At 37.8% G+C, this 20,928-nt stretch overlaps 2 protein-coding genes and 1 long non-coding RNA gene across 3 annotated transcripts in view; 1 reads left to right on the top strand and 2 right to left on the bottom strand.

Moving 5' to 3' along the window:
* Nucleotides 1-5,040: 5,040 nt before the first annotated feature.
* LOC113170044 (secretagogin-like) lies at nt 5,041-15,239 on the bottom strand. Its single transcript, XM_026371919.1, has 11 exons — nt 15,097-15,239; nt 14,921-14,991; nt 12,310-12,402; nt 9,745-9,834; nt 9,190-9,246; nt 8,757-8,834; nt 8,372-8,427; nt 8,003-8,048; nt 7,821-7,880; nt 6,156-6,224; nt 5,041-5,358 (listed from the first exon to the last, which is right to left on the bottom strand). Exons 1-11 carry the CDS (start codon nt 15,164-15,166, stop codon nt 5,230-5,232), a joined length of 819 nt encoding a protein of 272 aa, XP_026227704.1. The 5' UTR covers nt 15,167-15,239; the 3' UTR covers nt 5,041-5,229.
* A 431-nt stretch (nt 15,240-15,670) lies between these two features.
* Nucleotides 15,671-20,928, bottom strand: part of LOC113170045 (F-actin-uncapping protein LRRC16A) — a 46,295-nt gene continuing 41,037 nt past the window's right edge. The window contains exons 34-38 of the mRNA XM_026371920.1: nt 20,690-20,900; nt 19,539-19,575; nt 19,126-19,389; nt 18,814-18,963; nt 15,671-17,862 (exon numbers count right to left, since the gene is read on the bottom strand). Of these exons, the coding sequence (XP_026227705.1) occupies nt 17,693-17,862; nt 18,814-18,963; nt 19,126-19,389; nt 19,539-19,575; nt 20,690-20,900 (832 nt within the window). The 3' untranslated portion in view covers nt 15,671-17,692. The remainder of the gene's footprint in view (nt 17,863-18,813; nt 18,964-19,125; nt 19,390-19,538; nt 19,576-20,689; nt 20,901-20,928) is intronic.
* On the top strand, nt 17,814-20,858 carry LOC113170046. Its single transcript, XR_003299615.1, has 3 exons — nt 17,814-17,935; nt 20,335-20,405; nt 20,732-20,858. It is a non-coding gene; the product is annotated as an uncharacterized LOC113170046 (long non-coding RNA).

Here is a 20,928-nt window from a genome sequence, read left to right on the forward strand (position 1 = left end):
GTGACCTGGCAGATCCATACATTGTGAATTATGTGGACAATTCAGCTTATAGTTCCTGTGAACTACATGTAGCACTGGCATTTTTAGGAATGGGAATGTTGGGTTTCACCTAGGAGAGGGACAGAAACGCAACCTTAAAGAAGGGCAGAGGCAGACTTTTAGGGTTTACAATTTACAGCACCTTTCTTATTTGTTGTTTACTTAGTCAGCAACCTCTGGTGGCAGGAAAAAAAAGAAGCAAAGAGAGGAAAGACATGAAAAAGAAATCAGGGGTCATTAGTCTGTCCCTTAAAGAGCCCAGTGCCACTGCTTTGCACAGCTTCAGAAAGTATTCTGACTCCTTGTCTTTTTAAAATATTATAATATAGTTTCAATATAGTTTTATTATGTTGTTGATTTATTTGTAAGAATTGCCATATATGTCTTAAATTTACATGCAATAAGCTATAATGTCAATATAAGTGTCAATATATTTTTAGAAATCTTTACAGGTTGGTAAAAACTCTAAGCTGATATTTACAAAGATTTGACCTTTTGCTTGTGGCATACGGTTTGTTTTAATTATTATTGAACTGTGATTGGGAGATGTTGGAGTACAACTTAAGAAAACTGATTTCACTAAATAACATTTTCAACAGGTTATATATGGTCCTGAAATTCACACAGCAGTTCATTTTTTAAATTTTAAATTTGCATAAGAGTTAACAGTTGTTGCTTGTTTTTACTTGTGTTCTCACAAGATTATGCATTTTTCTAATTAAATATTTAATTCAAAGCCTGCAACAATTTAGTCCGACCACTAGAGGGAGATGTGAAACAATGTGAATCTCAAGTGAAGTCTCAAGTGAAGTCTCATCCCCCATCCCCTCCATGAACATGGAGGGGATGGTTTTCTATGCTCACCTGCTCACTCTCTCACTCAGAAAAACAAAAAATAAAATTCATGAAATGTAGTACTGGTAAAATTTGGGCCTGATTGTTCTAGTTTTGACCTAAAAAATCCTGGTGACAAACCCTAACCCGGCTTACATCCAGCATCTAAAATGTTTTAGTAGCTCATTGGGCTGCTTTTTATTATAATTATTTTTAATCTGAATAACTCAAATCAAGTCACAGTATAAACAGAGGCAAATTTATTCAGTCAAATAATCCATACTTTAAAAGGTATGTTCCAAATGCTGCTTAACAAGGTAGCTGCTAGTGAGCATGAAATGAAGAACATTTTCTATATTGATGGATGTATAATGTGCATTTGGTTCAAAATATTATATAGTGCAGTTAACGGGGAAGGTAGGGACAGATTACTTCCTCTTTAACCTTAGTTTAGCATCTTCGTCATTGTTGTGTTGCTGACATCATGTACAGATCACACACTAGCGCTAGACAGCCCCAGGTACTTGGTAATGTGACAGCAAATGAACACATCAATAAATAAATGCATCCTACAAGGTCATTACTTCAAAATTAAGTTACATCTAACTCATTGATAACCTGTGTGGGAGCCCAGAGCAATGTTGGTTTAGGGCTGTGAGGCAGTGGTTCACAAAAAGCTACATCACTGTGGAACAAATGGAACATTTGAACGGTGAAAATGATTTCATCTAAACATGAATGAGAAAAACATTTTGTTTATTTCTATCTGTCTATCTATCTATCTATCTATCTATCTATCTATCTATCTATCTATCTATCTATCTATCTATCTATCTATTTATTTATTTATATATATTTATTTATTTTTTACTTTTACAGCAGAGCTAAAGGACTCAAACATCAGGCTTCCTGTTTGTGGCTGAATATATTTTTTTCATGATCCTGACAATCAAATAACAGTGTCTACAAGTATATTAAATTAACATAGTCCAGGTTTAGCCTGAAGCACAGTTATTCACTTAAAATGGATCATAATGGGAAATAAAAAAGAATCATAGATCAGTTTCTCTAGAGACTGGAAAACCTGTTTGCTTAAACAAAATAAAATCAGAGAAAGCACGTCAACTTGCCTTGCTATTTGTATTTAGCATTTGAAAAAAGAACATTATTTTTTCTGTGTCCATTATAGTGGTTCAACCTATTAACAATTAATGATGATGAGATGGTACATTACTGAAACTCCCTGTTACTGCACCACAATGAAAGTTAAATATCAAGTGTAAATGATGCCCCAGTACAGTGGAGGTCAAAGCTTTCAGCATAAATGGGAAACTGTTTGTTTTGCAGCAGCTGCTCTGAGCACATAAACACACACACACACACACACACACACACACACACACACACACACACACACACACACACACACACACAGTCATAAGCCCTTAACTCTACATCACAGTATACACATCCCCACACCCACAGTGTATCCAGTGTCCTGCGTATAAACACATCAGGTCTCCTTTTTTATGTTTGTAGTTGCGATCTTCTGTTTAATGAACTGATGCACACATACAGACAGAAAAGCTCAAATAAGTCATCACAGCTTTGTGAGGCACTCTGGTGGGCTGAGACAGAATAAAGCTTTTAGATCTGCGCCATTAGCTGCCTTTTAGTGGCCAGAGGGGTTTTCATCTACTTAAGCATGTTGATTTTCATTCTGTGTCTATGTAAACAAGGACTCGCCCTGTCAGCTTTGTGCGTCTTACAAGAGAAGGATCATTGTCCTGTGTTTCTGTGTATGTGGTGGAAATGAAGATGTTCAGTTAAGTTGACTTGTTTCTTGAAATAATTCCTCTATAAATGGTTCGAGGGGGATGCTTAGTCAATTATAACATGGATATGTAACATCCAAAGTCTTAATAATGAATTGAATACTTCATTTTATAATCATTCTGATAACAGTGAGTGAATGAATGGATTTTTAAAAAGCATTCAAGAGGCTATGAATGATTCATCAAAGATGGCTATGTAGTTTGTAGTGATGAGTCAGTTACTGAATTATTTCAGATTTCTGCACTAGTTCTGCACTGTAATAAATACCAAATGCAACAGCTTGTCAATGCAGCTTCATAATTAGAGCTTATTTTAAAGATTTATAAATGATATAATAATGACTCTACCACACGTCATCATCAGATGAAAATATTACTTCCTTCAGTAAGTAAAGTAAGTACATATAATTAATGTTAGTTGAAATTCTAAATATTGTATTTGGAAAGTTGTTAAAGAGAGAGCTGCACAGGCTTCACCCCACAAAAGCTGTACCCTGATGGGGTCAGCCCAAGGGTGCTGAAAGCCTGTGCTCCTCAGCTATGTGGGGTTCTCCAGCACATTTTCAATCTCAGCCTGCACCTGGAGAGAGTTCCTCTTGGGTGGAAAAAGTCGTGCCTGGTTTCCGTGAATAAGACGCCACGTCCCAGAGTCCTCAATGACTTCAGACCAGTGGCTCTGACGTCACACATTATGAAGGCTTTTGAGAGGCTAATCCTAGAGTCCCTCCGACCTCTGGTCAAACCCTCTCTTGACCCCCTCCAGTTTGCTTATCAACCCCATATTGGAGTGGATGACGCCATCATACACTTGCTCCATCGCACCTACACCCACCTGGACAAGCCTGGGGGCTTAGTGAGGATCTTTTTTGATTTCTCCAGTGCAGTCAACACCATCCGGCCTGCACTGCTGGGAGAAAAATTAAAAACCATGCAGGTTATCACTCCCCTGATTTCCTGGATCATGGACTACCTCACTAACCGGCCACAGTACGTCCGCCTGCAGAACTGTGTCTCAGACACTTTGGTCTGTAGCACAGGTGCTCCACAGGGGACAGTTCTGTCTCCATTCCTCTTCACCCTGTACACCTCAGACCTCAGGTACAACTCAGACTCCTGTCATATTCAGAAGTTCTCTGATAACTCTGCAGTTGTAGGATGTATTAAGGGTGGAGATGTCACAGAGTACCGTGGGGTGGTGGACAGTTTTGTTGACTGGTGTGGACTCAACCATCTACAACTCAACATCAATAAAACAAGGGAGCTGGTGATGGACTGGGAGTCCTGTCATCCCTCTCTGTATACAAGGAGAGGAGGTGGAGGTCATATCCGAGTACAAATACCTGGGAGTGTACTTGGACAACAAACTTTCTGAGGAGACTCAGGTCTTTCAATGTCTGCAGCACCATGCTGAGGATGTTTTATGAGTCTGTGGTGGCCAGTATCATCTTTTATGCTGTGGTCTGCTGGGGCAGCAACATGAAGGTGGCAGATACTAAGAGACTAAACAAACTGATTAGGAGGGCTGGCTCTGTTCTGGGGGTCGAGCTGGACCCTCTACATGTCGTGGCTGAGAGGAGGATACTGTCCAAACTCCTCTCAATCCTGGACCATCCCTCCCACCCACTGCACAATGTGTTGGCTGGACAGAGGAGCACGTTCAGCCAAAGACTTATTAACATTAAATGCTCCACAGAGAGCCACAGGAGGTCCTATCTACCTGTGGCCATCAATCTGTACTATCCCTCCCCCCTCTGTAAGGGTTGGGGGGAAATGTTAGTTGTGTCATATACTTGCTGTCAATACACAATAGGCTATAACATTGACCCAATTTCATTCATCTATTTTACATATTCTGTATTTATATTGAGTTTTTCTGTGTTGATGTTATTGGTTATGTGTATTTATGTTGGTGTTAGATCTTTCCTGGTTGTGGTTCTCTTTCTTTCTGTCTGTGTTGAGAACAACTGTAATGAGGCAAAACAATTTCCCTCTGGGATTAATAAAGTTTTTTGAATCTTGAATTGAATCTTGAATCTTGAAATACATTAAATTTTAGAAGTAAAAATTACATGAATAGAAAAATTATTCTCATTACTTGTTGTCATTGTTGTATTATCTCAGTTGACAGCTGATTATATCAAAAGTACAATGACTCTATACTGTACGGCATCTGTTTTAGGCAGCGAAACATAGAAGTGGCCAAAAGTTTTGGTCAAGGCCAAACTAAAATAACGGAGCTTTATATTACAGTGATAAATATTGAAGAGCACTTACATCTCATTATTTTGTTTCAGCTGGACAACATGCACAAAAAACAATATTTGAACTCACAGGAGATATACAGGCATTTATTTACGTGTGTATTTATTATAATCCCACAGTATTGAATTGTGTTAATGTTATATTCAGAGTTAAATAACACTTTATATAACACTTTACCATAACATAATCTAGCAATCAGACAGTAACATTCTTAAATCACTGACTATACAACAATTATTCAGTACCATAATATGAATCCTTAAGGTTTAGTCTTGACTCCCAGACACAGAGCTAGCTCATTTCTCTGGATCTTTCCGTCTTTGTTGACGTCACAGTGGCGCAACAGAACAGCTCGCAGCTTGTCCAGGTCAGGACCTGTGATATTGGGCTGCAGAGGAGAAAAAGGGAAACAGAAGGCAGTGTACTGTAAATGTTGTGTTTGTATATATAAAGTATTTGTCCACGATAACCTGTATACATTTGACTTAAGGGTTATTTTGTGATATCAGACAGCGATGCAATGCTGTATTATGTTTTATTTATGTTCTCTAGTGCACAGAACAGCCACACAAACCTAATATCTAGAGCAAGAGCGGAAGAAGGGTGAACGAGGGAGAGATCAAAACGGAGTAATGCTGCTTCATTTTTAAATCAAAGTCTACCTAACGTCAGACTGGAAAAAAAAAACATATTGCCTCATATAAATCTGAATAAGTTTTCCCAGGTGGATTTCTTTTTTTTGTTCAGACAGTTTGCACTTGTTTCAGCTGTGTCTCTCTCTACTCTTATTTTACGGTTTATGCTGCAAAATAATAGGTGTTTTATAGATGGACGCATTAAACAAAATTTTTTTTTAATTACATTAAAAATGTTAAAAGTTACCTGTTTACTGCGATTACATGCACTTATTAACCAGGATACTCGAAAGCCATGTATACATACATGATTTCAGACAGACAGACTAAAAAGACAACTACAGCCATTGTAAAAATTGAAAACTTGGCTTGTAGGATGTTGGAAAAATTGGATGTGTGAGAAATATCGATTAAAATACTTTCTTACTTACTCCTGGCAGTAGAATACACCACAAACTTGTATATAAAAAACCCAGATGTGCAAAAAAAAGAAAAGGCCATGTCATTATGAAACACAGCTGGAACATAGGACAGTAACAAAGACTCTTACCCTGACCAGGCCCATCATGTCTTTGACAAAGCCATCCACCTCAGGACCCTCCAGTGCTCCTGTCTTACTCTAAACAAACAATTAAAAAAATACACAAAAAACTTTTTTTTAAAGATTAAATGACAATATTTAACTGTCAATTTCCCTAGTACTGCAAACAAGAGCTGCTATAATCACAGTATAAGGACCTTAGTACTGTTTTAAGACCAAATTTAAAAACCTCAACTATTTATTTAAAGAGCTTGTATGATGGAAGACAAAAAAGAGCATTGGGGTGGATTAAGGTGATTACTATGGCATATTGTCTTGTCCCTGTTATTTACAGTTTTAAATCCCCCACCTGCAGAGCACGCAGTGTTAAAGCTGCCCCTTTGGTGATGTCAAACTAAAGATGAAATCAGATACACAAGAATAAGCGCATCCCTCCCCAGCTGCTATTCTGAGGGCAAACAGAGTGGTACAGAGAATACTTTATCTGTAAACTGAATTTCCATTGCAGCTGAGGAGGAGTAAGTCAGGAGGTTAATTACCCAATTACTAAAATTGGAACAGGCATTAAATTCATTTCTTAGCTGAAGTAATACAGTAAATCTGCGCTAAGCTAAGCCAGGTGCCTGTAGTCACATTTGGAGAAAAACAAAGCAAAACAAGAAAAGGTTCCTCCTTCTCCTACTTAGTTCTCCAATTACATATCCAGTAGCTGCCATAACATAGCTGCAGCCACAGCTTAAAAAAGTATGCAAAATTCATTATGTTGTCATTGACTTGGGCCGGCCAACCAGAGCAGGGGCACACTATGGAAATGCAAATCCGTCTGCTTGAAGACAGACGAGGATCTGGGCTATTTTATAAAGTATGTGAACACCTTTGTCTTAACTCTGACTTGGCCACTTCAACTTGATGTGAGCATGGATGCAGCACAAACAGCACTGGAACAAAATTCATATATTAACTGAGTAATGGAAATGTCACCGAACTGATGCCTATTTCAGAGCTTGGCCTTCATTAAGATATATTTAACTTGTGTATATATATAACATATGAGTTGTTATCAAGCGTTATCGAGCGCTGTGAGAGGGCAAATGAGAGGAAAAAGTAATGGTAAAGTAAATGATTTCACTATGGAAAAGAGGAGCTAATTGGATTCACTGTTGCTGCTCTTAGCCCTTTTATGCACACTGCTGTATGTTTTTAAAATTATGCATGACAGTTTTATTGACTCAGACTGAAGTTGTTAGTGGATCTAAATATTTCCTTGGCTGGTAAGATTTTATCTCTGGTGTGGTGCCAAGAAGTACTCCCCTTGTGATCTCAAATGAGTTCTGTCTGTACACAGAGGAGATTTTAATAAACGAAGTGAAAAAAGATTGTTTTGAGATATGGCAAACTGTAACCTTTTGGTCTCAATTCTAGTTAAATTTTTTTAAGACTAAATCACCAACGCTATTCAAAAAGCATCAAGTAACGTATTATAGAAGTGCAACAAACTAGCTAGAAACAGAAATGTGGTAATTTTTCATAGCTTGTTTTTCTTAACCAAAATCCTTCCAGCACATTCTCACATTTTCCCGCAGGGCTTCCCATGCCAATAATTAGTTTAGATACAATACAATGAAATCATGAAGCAGCAGTCGTCATCTGGTTCCAGTGCATTACTGTACTTACAACATCATAATGGGCAAAGATTTTCTCAAAGTCTCTCTTCCTCTCCTCTTTACTACAGGCCTTGGAAAAAAGAAGAGATGTAGCATAAAAGAAAATGGATAGAAATAACAAAACATAACTTATTAGGAATGTGATTAACCTCACGTTTTTATTTACCAATATGTTACAAACAATATACTTACGTCCATTCGGAATTGGAGCAGAAAATTCTCCTCCAAAGCTAAGATCCTAATTAGGAAAAGAATGCATATTTTACTACAAGCACTTAAATGAGCAAATATAAAAATATTTGTCTTGATGGAACTGTCACCTCCGTTACCTTTTCACTTCAAAAGATAAGACACTCATGTACAGCCATGTTTACATATATATTTATTTAAAATTTGTACATTTTCTTCCTTTCTGCTGTTTTTTCTCTCTGTATATAAAATACATCTATAGCAGTCAGAGTTTGTCAGTGAGAATCCAATGTAATGGTGAATAATTCCATAAGGTGATGCAATCATAGGTTGAAGTAATTTGCACGTCATCTCTGCTTTTTGAAAAAATACCTGGCCAAGTCATTCAAATCCAAACGGCCATCCTTGTTTTTGTCAAATATTTTCATCTGCAAGAAAAAGAGGATGTAATGTGAATCTCTCTGTTCTGCTGCTGGTTATCTCCTAAACCATCCGTGACACTAAAGCAAACTCATTCAATTTGATTTTCAGCATGAATGAGTGTTTCCATAATTGAACTCTATAACACAATAGGAATGCTGTCTGAGACTTGAGCTTTGCACAGTAACAAATTCAGGAAGACTGTCGTCTGTGTCTTTTGGCAGCTGCACTAGAAAATGTTTAATCAAACCTTTAATTGCAGATTAAATCATTGTGACATGTGATTAAGCATGCCAGAAATTCTGCCTGTGTGCTTGTGTGTGAATTGTATTTTCACCATTGTGTCAGTGTAGTCCTCCAGCTTGTCTGATGATACTTCCTTGTGGTGCTGCTGGAACAGGTCTTTCAAAAAAGCCTAAAAGATAATTTGAGCACATATAACCAGATGGCAAAAATTGACACTCTTGTCTGCTGTCTTGTGTCACAGTTACATCTCCCAGAACTGTGCCACTGTAGCCAATGCTGTATATAAGTACTCCCTAAACTTGGTGCAATAGCCCTGTTATTTCTTGTTATCTTATCGCTTTTATTAGCAGGTTTTATGGTAAAGTGGCTTTATGGTTTATGTGAAAATTAACACTCTGTCTGCGGTAAACTTTAGCAGGTTTCAGTTTTATTAATGTTTCGAAAGACTCCAGCCCTGCAAAAACTTTAATGAAAAAAGTTTTGTCAGAGGGTGTGTACATTTGTTTTGGTGTTGACAACCTTACCTTGAGCTCCTGAGCTGATATGTAGCCACTGCAATCCACATCATAGTTCCTCCATATCTACAATAGGCAGAAGAGGTGAATTAGTTGGAATGTGTCTAACTACATACGAAGCAGTAAAACAAAAAGACTGATATGATTTTTTTTATAATCACATTTATGATGAGACTATATGAGATATACACCAGCCACAACATTAACCTGGGAATTTTTATTATTTGATATAGAAAGACATAGGCCTAAGTGCTGTTACAGAGCATCTCAAACTGAATGAACTGAACTGTTTAAACTGAAGCTTTTTAGATTACATATCAGAATAAATGTAAAAACAACATTTTGAACAAAAATACAACATATTAATAAGTGACTTGATCTCAAATAGAGTAAGTTGTACGTAAGCTGGCAACTTGGTAACTGGAATAACCTGCCAATTAACTGTTATTGTTTGGATGAACCTTTGTATGATTGCTATGTGACAGATGCTCATCAAGTTAATGAAGTGGCTAATTGAATATTTCTATTGAGATAGCTGAAAAGGATTTTGAGCTGTGATCTTACCTTCATGAAGTCAACGCTGTTGTCCAAAGGAGCTTCTCTGCGAAAAATTAACAAGAAGTTCTCATCTTCAGGAAGGATCATATTGGCTAACTGGAAAACAGGACAGATGGAGCAGGGTAGAGAGCAGTTATTGGATAATGTTGAGGCTTACAGAGAGAATAACAGTAATGACCATGTTTACTTCAGTGATACAAACACCAGAACATTTCAGTCTAATCTGGTCTGACCATGATGCCTTTATTAGATTATGGATCATGTTTTGGAAATTGATCACACAAAACTCTGGACAGTGAGGTATGTGTGTTATGTGAAATAACTTGACATTGTGTCTGTAAACTTTGCTCTTGGGTTTTACAAATACAGTTTTTTAAATTCCATTCATTTGTGTTATTTCCCTAGTCCAATTAGAAGAGAATGTGATACTGCAGCCAACTAGCGGAAATTTGGCCCACTGTAAGACAAAGCACAGTGCTCCAACAGTGAAACCAACTGCAGATGCAGGCATTCAGAAATAAGCCACACGAGTGTTACTATGGTTGACTATTTTCAGACATGACTTAGTTATAACTTGGTAGGCAGATGGTTAGAGGTTGGCAGATGGTTAGAGGTTGGGCTAATTTATTATCTAAGATACATCTGAATGTTTTAAAATTATTTTGTATTTCAAATGTAGCCAGTCATTGTTTTTTACAAAAAGTACAAAACCTAAAGATTTTTTTTTTCTGCCATGTTTAAAACGTTTTAGGAGACAATTCTTCCCAATGGGCATCATCACTGATAGTTATGCTAAAAGAACAACATATGCATAGTGCAAATAGTGCAAAACTAGTATTTAGCATTTTAAAATATTGACATGCATTTGCTGTCTGATAGGAAGTGAATGCTGTAGCTAAGAGATCAGCCATGTGATACGAAACTAAGAGCACTTCATAGCGCTATCACACAGGATATTGTGGCTTTGTTAACTTCTGTACTTATGCCATTCGTCGAGCAGAAGCAACAGTGTAAAGGGAAATAGCATAAGAAACTATTAATACAGCACAAAAAAATGTCCAGAAACATATTGGGCACATATAGCCAGTGGCCAATTTAGTAGACACACTTGGCTTAAACTGATGCAGTCTAATACAAAAGGTTTGTATTAGTATTGCTTTGGGGTGACAGTAGATCAGTTGGTAGGGCAGTCATCCATGAACCATAGTATTGACGGTTCAGCTCCTGGTTCCAGTTTGCAGGCCACATGTCAAAGTGTCCCTGGACACTTACCCCCGAACCTTTGACGCCTTAAGTGGATCCAGGAGGGCATTAATAACGTACAAATTACTATTATTATTATTAATGCTACTATTGGCCTTAAGGCTGCACTAACCTGAATCACTGGATATCGACCATACTAAATACAGCATACTTTGTCAGTGTCCTTCTTTTTCAAACTTGATGTTTCACTATGTGAACCAACTATGGAAGCTCTAATGTCAATAAGCCTGAGAGCGTGAGAATGAAACACTTAGTGCAGCGGTGTCAAACTCAAATTCATAGTGGCCTAAAATTAATAACTGGGACTCAAACTCAATCTTTATTGAAAAATTAACTGCAATTGTGCATGTTTTCCTATCTCTCCAGATATGTAATGTTGAACCTTATCATATGGAAACAAACAAACTTTGAATCTGGAGCAAGCAAAGCTCAATATTATAAAAAAAATGAAAAATTGTAGTCTTTCGAGTTCCTTTTTTCACAAGTCAACAACAAAACAACCAAAAATAGTAATCATTTACTGAAAAGGCAATCTTTCAACTATTAACAGTTCAAGCCTTGGAGTAGAAAAAGTTCATGAAGACAGCATCAAATTGCTACACTCTGATTTACTCTGATGCACATTGGTTCAAGCCAGATACCTGGCATCTCTTCTTAGATGCAAGTGCATCAACTTCTGGGGTTACGCTCTGAGCTGAGGAAATCCTCAAGATTGAGTGACAGTGTTTATCAGTGAGACGACTCCCGAGTGGTGTTTTGTTCATCTTCATCAACATTGATACGTGCTGCCGAACATAGAGAGCATTTGAGCAGCTTCGGCACGGAGTTGGGGCAGTGTGTCGGGGGGAAAACATGAAAACTGTGCAGCACCCCAGATTCATACTTTAACTTGAGCGTGTCACTACAATAGAGTTTAATCAGCTCCATTTAGAGGTTGGTTGTTGCGCTTTCCACGTCAACTGCAAATGGATTACTGAGCAGTTCAAATCTGCATTTCTGGGCTTCAAAGTCAAATCACCAGGTAAACTCTGAGCAGAGTACGCTGAGTTTCACCACTCCCCATTTTTGACACCACTGACTTTGTGCATTCATTAACTAGCTCAATTTGATAGCATCTAATTTTCATTCCATATTCAGGAATGCGACTGACTGACAGAAAAGGAATATGTGGATAGATGATTTAATGGCTTGAAATTCTTTTTCTACAATGAGGGGGAATTCGTCACTTCACAATGGGGGAATTTATATATTTTGGGGGGATACTAGTTGACCAGTAGATGACAGTGAGCAGTAGAAATGTAGTTGTACCTCCTGAATCTGTAGTTTTCCATCAGCAGTGACATCATAGGCAGACATGAACCTCTGCTTTAGTCTCTGAACTCTCTCTTCAGTCACCTTTTCCTGTAAAGATGCAAGGGATTAGAAAAGCATTATAGATTTACAAACCCCAAGTGATAGTGCAGTCGACTCCCAATCTTGAGATGGGTGGTTAGATTACCAGCTCCTCCTGTCACATATTGAAGTGTTCTTGGGCAAGATACTGAAGCCCAAGTTGCCCTCGATGAGTCTAGACCGCTGCATGGCAGTGAGTGTGTGCGTGAATGGGTGAACGAGAAGCAGTGTAAAAGCACTTTGAATGCCAGTTGGGTAGAAAAGTGCAGACCATTAACCATTTACTGTTAGAAGCCCATTAGGTTTAAACTGGACAGATACAATGATTATGATAAAAGAGTGGGTTATTAAAAATAAATATTCTATATAATATGTATTTGTAAAGTGCAATAAAAACTATTTGCTGTAAGTAAGGGTAATTCCTTTAAAGCAAGTACATGTATGTAATGTATTTGAAAATCATATAAAAGGATGTTATAGAAAGACAAACGCTTCACTGGCTGAGTCACAGTTATTTTAAGAAATGTCACCATGGATACTTGTATGGTCTTCCACTTCTCTCAAGGTCTGTTTTCTCTAAAACCAAAGGCTCAGTTTTCATGAAGTGTTTATGTAGTTCACTTCGAATTACCTTGGCCTACTAAGTCTTTGTAATACACAGATCAGAAAGTATGATGGTATAGACCTCAACTATCCATGAGTGTCGAAGAGGAGAAACTGAAAATAGTATTACTATACTATGTATCCACAGTCACAGTCAATGTTTGTACATCTTACTTCAGCAGGCAGTTTACTGCAAATGCCTCAGACTGATGAATGAAATCCATCTAAACTGTTGTGTGTAGCCCATTTAGACCACTGTGCAGTAGATAATGAACAATCAACTACTATAATTATGAAATATGGTGCATATAAGGATGACAAGAACATATTTAAGAAGATTATAACCAAATATAAATAACAAGATAAAACGAAAGACTCTGCTGCATGTGCTTATGAGTTAAAGAACATGTTTTCTGAGTACACCAGGGTTTCAAAAGTATGAGCCACTGACAGACAAGAGTATTTTCAACTGTTTATTTTAGAATATATTCAGTAACTAATCTTCAGTGTCTCGTGGCAAACCCCTCTGTCACTGTACTGTAACTATAGAAACTTGCTAATCTATGGTGCTAAGGTCTGAATCATGGTTTCATTCTATGCGGCGCACACAGTCTCCAGACTAGAAGGTGCCAGGCCCTTGATCATTACAGAAAAGCAAGTGTTTGTCTTCAGTATTGCTATCTATTTTGCACTTATGTTTGGCTCCAGCAATTTCCTGTTTTTAAAGCAATCTTTAGCAATTTTTAAAGCGAACATCAGACTTAATTTGAGTGATTGTTTACCTTCCTATATAATAACTGTTTGAATTGTCTAGATTTTGCTAATACATAGTGTTACACTTGAAACAGAATCAAATGACAATTCATTCAGCCGCATAGGAGCAAATGAGTGAAAATGTAATAGTTCATGTAGGGGAAAACAGCATAATTTGTGGTTATGATGGAGAGGAAACTGGACAAATAGAAAGTCATCATGATGTTGATGTTACTTAGTACTTTAACAGCTGAATATAAAATAGCAGAATTACTTTTTCTGTAGCTCTTGAGAAATACACCATTATGCATGTACACACACACAGACAGTACCTTCTGAGGCCATTAATGTTAGAAAGCAAACATTAGATAGACAAAGTGACATGTGGCTAGTGACCTGTTTGTTTGCTACCAACCCATTACTAGTCCAGTTGTCTCTCTCTCTCTCTCTTACTCTCTCACTCACTCACTCACTCACTCACTTACACAAGCATTACCACTCATTTGCTTTTCCATTATAACTGGTCAGAGGGAGGGCTCAAACTTTAGTATGACAACAGTATGTAACACTGAACAGTAAACATAATGTGTAATTAGTGCATACACCCACACAAAAACACATAAATGCATTTTTTTTCCCTTAGGTCAAATTGTAACCAAGTCAAGGGTTTTTTCTTTGATAGTGACCAGAGCTCTTTAATTGTGCATAACATCCTTACAGTCACCCCACCCATCCAGATGGGTTCAGCTGCCCACACAGGCAAGATGCAAACCAATTATATTACTTAAAAAATGTTTTAGGCTTTTGACATATTCTATCTCACAAACCCATTACTCTAAATGTAATCAGTATTTTGACAGCAGACTATACAATTTATTCTTTAGACTCTGTTCTCCGGTACATTCACTACAGACTAAAATAATGATAAACAATATTATAAGCTTAAAGTTTCAGCTTTAGTTTGTTCAGGTTTAATTTTCATTATTTTATTGTCGAAAGAGTATTTCTGTTACCTCTTCCTGTAATGTTATACAGTGTGGTGTATAGCTGGGTACACAGTGTTGTATTGCATTTACTATTACCAAATAGAAATGTTGCATTCAATGCCCATTCAGCTGCCCATGACATGTACTACTTACAGATTAATTAATCCAAACAAAAGTTGACTTACCTGTGGACCCAGTCGCTTCATCATGTGTTGGAAAAAGTCATCAAGCTCTTTGCCCTCAATGTAGCCATTATCTGTCCACATCAAAACAAGTATTACGAATCCTTGTCATTAAACCAGAAGACAAATGATTGAGTACTGCACAACCTGTAATTGAACATGTCATTAACTGTCCTTACCATCAGCATCGAAGTGTTGCCATATTTCCAGGAAACCAGCTGCATCCAGGTTTTCAAAAGCGCAGTCCATTTTTAAGAAAGGCAAACTGTCAACTTTTTACACAGAGAGAGGTGACAAACGGTTCAGTAGCTGGCTTGGTTGACATATGCTCTCTCTGACTTAGTGAAAAAAAAAAAAAGCCACACCTCCTCTGTGAGTGTGTGTGAGAGGGAGAGAAAAAGAGAGAGAGACTGCTGTGTTGCTTTGTATTTGCCATCTGGTGGCTGTATTGTTAAACTACAGATTTATTGGAGACGTCTGTAAAATTGCTCTAATATTTGCATGACGAAATGTCCTACACCAGTAGAATGACTTAAATGTTGGTCCTCGACCAAAAAAAATGTATCAAGACTGATAAAATGAGCATCTCATATGTATTTATTTTTTCCAGCTCAAGAAAGTCATTATTTTGCATCATTACTTTTCTAAATTGTGACAAAAGTAACATTAAATTGATTACATGTAATAACAAATTAATACATACCAAGAATTAATTTCTACATTTATGAACAAAATATACAGGTGAGGGGAAAAACAACAAAAGATCAAGACATCAACAGCCACTTTTTTTTATTCCAAATAAGTTACAAACTCCTAGTATAGTGTACGAAAACAATATAGGATTTGTGTATTGACATACAATAGGTGTATGAATATACCACAGTGTGTTTATTATGTGCATACACCTACATGTATGAAAACATATATATACAAACAACTCACAGTCACATCATGCAGTCATACAAACATGTAGATTCAAGACTCAATCTGGATTTAATGCTACTGGTTATTTTCACTTTCTCCACTCTGTGCACGCACAAAAACAAAGTTGGTTGCTTAATTTTCAGAATTCAACAGGAAGTCATTGTCAGTCTTTCACACAACTTGACAGAAACACAGCCAGCTGCTTCTAAAATCCCACACAGGAAGCAAAAAACAGAGGTCAAAGTGTCCTGATAATTTCCTTGCATCAGGAAAATTCGTAAAAACCCCAACAGACAGATACGTTTGCTTTAAATGTGTGTTTTCAGTTCCCTGGCACTGAAAATTAAAACAGTCATTGACATCAGGTACAGACTATATACAGCAAGAACAGTATTATTTCTGAGCTGTGGTTAGTGACAAACAAGCAAAACCTAATTACAACTGCACAAGATATCGATAGACGACATAGGAAAAGGTGCATCAGTAAGACCTTTGGCCCCGACTTGAATTAGACTTTTTTTACAGTACAGTAAAATGCAAGTTGTGCCTCTTACACAGTGATTGCATGTCAAGAGTTTTTTCTTTTTTGGGTTGGTTGCACATCTGCCATAAATGTGCAAAAATATAAGTAGCAGAGGAACGTTGGCCAAAATAATATAATTGAGTTTCAAATAATCTAATTTAATTTGTGTACCATACATAATGCTGACATGTCTTTTCACTATTGTAGAACTGCTTGATTCTACATGAGAGTACACGCTACAGGTTGTTGATGAAGGTGACGTTCGAAGATTCAATATCAAACAATTGGTTGCAGACTGTGACAGTGTGAAGAGTGCACATTTTGTTAAATGAGAAAAACATCCTGAGACCTGCTTTGTTGTCATTGTTTAACATTCAGGCCCTGAAAATGGCATATACAGAGTAGCAGTACAAATATGAATGAGTTTCTTCCACAGTGTTTAGTGTTAGTTAACAGTGCTGAAGCCATTTTGACTGGTTACTGAAGTCAAGTGTACTGCAGTCCTTTCAATGCTTCATGTGATTCTGCTGCAGTAAGAGACAAACATCAGTTCAGTTGGGGGGTTTGATATCGTCTATAGCAATGTTCAGTCATTAGTCATTCAGTGAAGTGAGTAATTTTAGTCCCCTCTGAGTAACTTGTAGTTTTACTGTTAGACAAGCTGCATTAAATGTGTATTTCTAATTTATGTTGGTGCTGAGAATCTCAGCTGAACCTGTATTTTCCTGTAAAAAAAAAAAAAAAAAAAGAAGAAGAAATTGCATAATGGATTCAGTCAACTCTGCAGTCCAGAAAAACAGCATCTACAAACATGTATTAAAATATAGTGATTACAAAAAGCCACTGGGGTCCTATTCAAGTACAGTACAGTGGAAGTTTTGTTATTGTGTGTGGTCCCTGGCAGACAAGCTACTGTAACAAACAGAAACAAGATTTGCTAATGAAAGTAAACTCTCACAAAAGTCCTGAAAGCACAGTTTTTAGTGGTTTGACTTTTTTAATGGTTTTATTTTATACTCAAAACTTCAGAATTTATTATTCATTCCATAAATAATTACTCAAGGAAAGGCTGTTTGTGAGAAGGAAGCTCTTAGGAGATTTAGCACTGTTTGGTTTACTAGTAGACATATTGTTGTTACTGAAAAAATATTGTGGATATTCTCCAAGATGTTGACCAAAATTCATAGATAATTAACTGGAACTGTAAACTGTATTTTACCTGATGCTGCAGCAAACCTTCCAAAACATGATTATTATTTTTTTTGCCGACAGGACATAAATGAAAACATTTTGAATTTATTCCCCTTCGGTTAGAGAACATGAATGGCTCATGTTAAAATTAAGTCTTTTTCTGCCTCCTCCCCAGAGTTTGATGACTTCTTGCCTACTGCCTTGTCCTTGTCTGCGTTTGAAGGTTGGTCCTTGCCCTGGAAGGGGCTGTGATCCTTAGAGTTGGTGCGGAGAGGGCTGGGTCGCTGAGAGTCTGGTGCCACCCTCACTGAAAACAAGAGAGAGGGGGTGAAAATAATTGAAGCATGGGAGAAAATGAGAGACGGGCAAAGATTCTTAAGGTAAGTGAGGAAGAAGGAGACAATATTATTTATTTTATTTGTTATTATTGTTTTCTTGGCCAATTCTCATATATACACTGGCCGTCCAAAAAAGGTGAAGAGTAGACGGAACATGACACAAGGAAAAAAAACTTCACAGAGAAAGAAGCTAAGACAGACAGGAAAAAAAAATACATTATAGATGAAAAGCATTGGGACTGACTGAGAGACTGATTCAGGTCAGCGTGACCTGAATCTATCAGTTTGATGTCTGTCATACAATTAATGTAGACACCAGTCAACTTCAGTGGAAACAATGCAAATACACGTAAGATGATGGGGAAAGCCAGTACACTGTCAAATGCTGACAGTAACATTGGAAAATTGGCTCTATCTTCAGTTTTTAGATGAAGGAGATAAAAACCCAATGATTCACTTTAGTTGAAAATCATGCAAATGATAGTTTTTCCTGGGCTATTGTACATAATATGCCATTTATATGCAGGAGACTCCTAAAACCTTTGTGAGAGGTGGAATGGTATGGCTAAAATTAATTCATGTTTTGCATGACTGCACACTTAAATATATTAGTAGTATATTGCACTTACTTGCACCAAGTGAGAATAATTTCTTTGATTGCTGTTGCTAATTTGGCAGTGATGTACAAATGTAATGTAATAAAGTGGTGTAAACTTGAAGAAAAAAAAAGCCAACATGATGCTAGCCAACGTACTGTAGCACTAGCGTATATGTTCTCTTGGCTAAAAATGCATTAGGGCAAAGAGCACATGGGCTTTTTTTGCTGGACTATGCATCAAGGAGCTGAATTTGGCTCCATCCGTTCTTTTACATAACGATGGTCAAGACTCTAGCGTAGAAAGACCAGCTTGGGGATTTACCTTCCTGAGTAGTTTTGCTGGCAGAGACTCCAGACTGCAGACTGGTCTGGCCTTCCTTGTCTTTTTCTGACAGTGCCCTCTTCAGCGTGGGCGCGAGAACTGTAACCTTAGTAGACACACCGCCACTGCTGGGGGACTCGGGGTTCTCATCTGACAGAAAGATCAACAGGAAAATGAGCTTTATCCAAAGATTTTATCAACACGGGACTAAATACGGAAGTTATGTTACGTTAGGTGTCACACATTACATATAAAATTAACTTTAAAATGCCCTGGTGGGGAAAATGTTCACATCCAGGGCTCTGTCAGTACCTATGCTCCTGCTGCTACTGACGGTCCTTGGCTTTTGTGGGATGGTGGGTCGGGCAGCCAGGGCTGGCTTTGCTCCCTGTGGCACTGGAGGTTTTGGACTTCCTGGTCCCCCAGGGGAACTAGAGGAGGATGTAGCTCTGAGACGAGAGACTGGTTCAGGCTTGGTCTCACCACGTGACAATGTCTTCTCTGGAAAACTAGGATCTGGTTTATTATTGGAACCACTGGGAGACCGGCTTTCTGCAGCTGTGGGCTGAGGCTTGGCTGGGGACACACATAAAGAAAACAATATATAATAAAAATAATTTTTACATCAATATAAACCCTGGCACAAAAACTGATTTTTTCCAAAATTTTAATCCAAAGAATAAGACCAGCATTGAATCTGTATTTAATTTGGGCGAAAAGCTCACCTGTTGCATTGCTGTCAGGTCTGTCGGGGCTTGAAGACTGAAAGAAACATAAGCACTGGTTCACTACTGGCATGATTATAGAGGGGTGATCAGTGATTTCCACTTTACATAGGAACAACTTTACATAATGCTAAGACCATCACCACCACCATTGTTAATTTTATGTAATTTTAGTATCAAGCAATGATTTGATGCTGTGAAATTGAATAAAACAATGTCGAGCCACATTTTCCCAGAGGGGGGAGCCTTTGTGTTAGAAATTCTAAAGATATGGCTCACACACCCAAGCTCATTTTAATACACGTGCATACACAAAGGCACACACTCAAACACACCTGGAAGCCAGCCCGAACAAACAGATGGCAGGGGTAAAAAAAAAAATACAAGGTCAGAAGAAAAACAACTAAAAAATTATTAACCTCCTAATATACACACATGATCACACACAAACACTCAGTTCAGTGGCTTGTTGGGGACAAATTATGCATCTAATGTCAGCACACACTCACTCATAGGTGGCAACACCAAATCTTCACTGAATCTGTTGACTCTCACTAGGATTCCCTTTTAATTTTATTTGGCTTTTGGGAAAATAAGAGAACGCAGGTGATAAAAACTGTGAATTTGGAAATTTACATAAGAAAATTCAAATTTTTAGGATATTTATCCAGTTATGAATCAAGACATAGCTTGCATCACAGTCATTCTGCCTTTTTTTATTATTCAACATTTTCCAATCTGCATTTCTCTCCCTCCCTCCTTTTCATTCTTTTCTCATTTTATGTATTCCCCCCAGATGGAAGCCACATTCTGTCAAACAAAACAACCCTGACAAGTGGAGACATCTACAGCACTTCGTCTCCAAATGTAATGTATCCTAAGCACGCACCTTTCTATAGTATAGCTCTTCTAAAGACTGTAAAACCCTATTTTGACAATTTAGGCAGCTGTGGTTAGGTCTTCTCATTTTTTCTTAGTTCCTAGACCAGTCAACCTCTATGCAAAACAGGATAAAGCAAAGATATTTTGGTGTAGGATGAACTGTATTGAGTCTAATGCAGTGAGTCAACTTCATTAAATTATTGCCTCTTGTAGATACATTTAGCTGTGTTACTATTTGTTGCTATACCTCCTTTTTTTGTTCATCTCACCTTGTGTGCTCTTCTCTCCTGCTTTGCCTTCATCTCTGCTAGTAGTCCAGTGCCCATCATCTGTAACCCTGGGTATCGCCTGCCGCCTTGGGGACTGCCTCTGCCGTCTGAACCCTCCCAGGGCTCATCCATGGAATCCGGGGTCCTGAGCTCCTCTGACCGGTCTGAGCTGCTGCTGTAGTCTGTGGGCTGAGAGCGAGTGGACGCATCCCTGCAGAGCAGACAGAAAATATCTGTAA

The sequence above is a fragment of the Anabas testudineus genome, chromosome 16 (assembly GCF_900324465.2).
Source record: "Anabas testudineus chromosome 16, fAnaTes1.2, whole genome shotgun sequence".
Classification (NCBI taxonomy): domain Eukaryota; kingdom Metazoa; phylum Chordata; class Actinopteri; order Anabantiformes; family Anabantidae; genus Anabas; species Anabas testudineus.

Excerpts from the sequence above, each read along its gene's own strand:
- LOC113170044 (XM_026371919.1), bottom strand. The coding sequence starts at position 15,166 with ATGGACTGCGCTTTTGAAAACCTGGATGCAGCTGGTTTCCTGGAAATA. Across the intron at positions 8,428-8,756 it reads AGGACTACACTGACACAATG|ATGAAAATATTTGACAAAAA; the intron begins GTGAAAATACAA and ends TTTTTCTTGCAG. Across the intron at positions 7,881-8,002 it reads TGCTCCAATTCCGAATGGAC|GCCTGTAGTAAAGAGGAGAG; the intron begins GTAAGTATATTG and ends CTTTTTTCCAAG.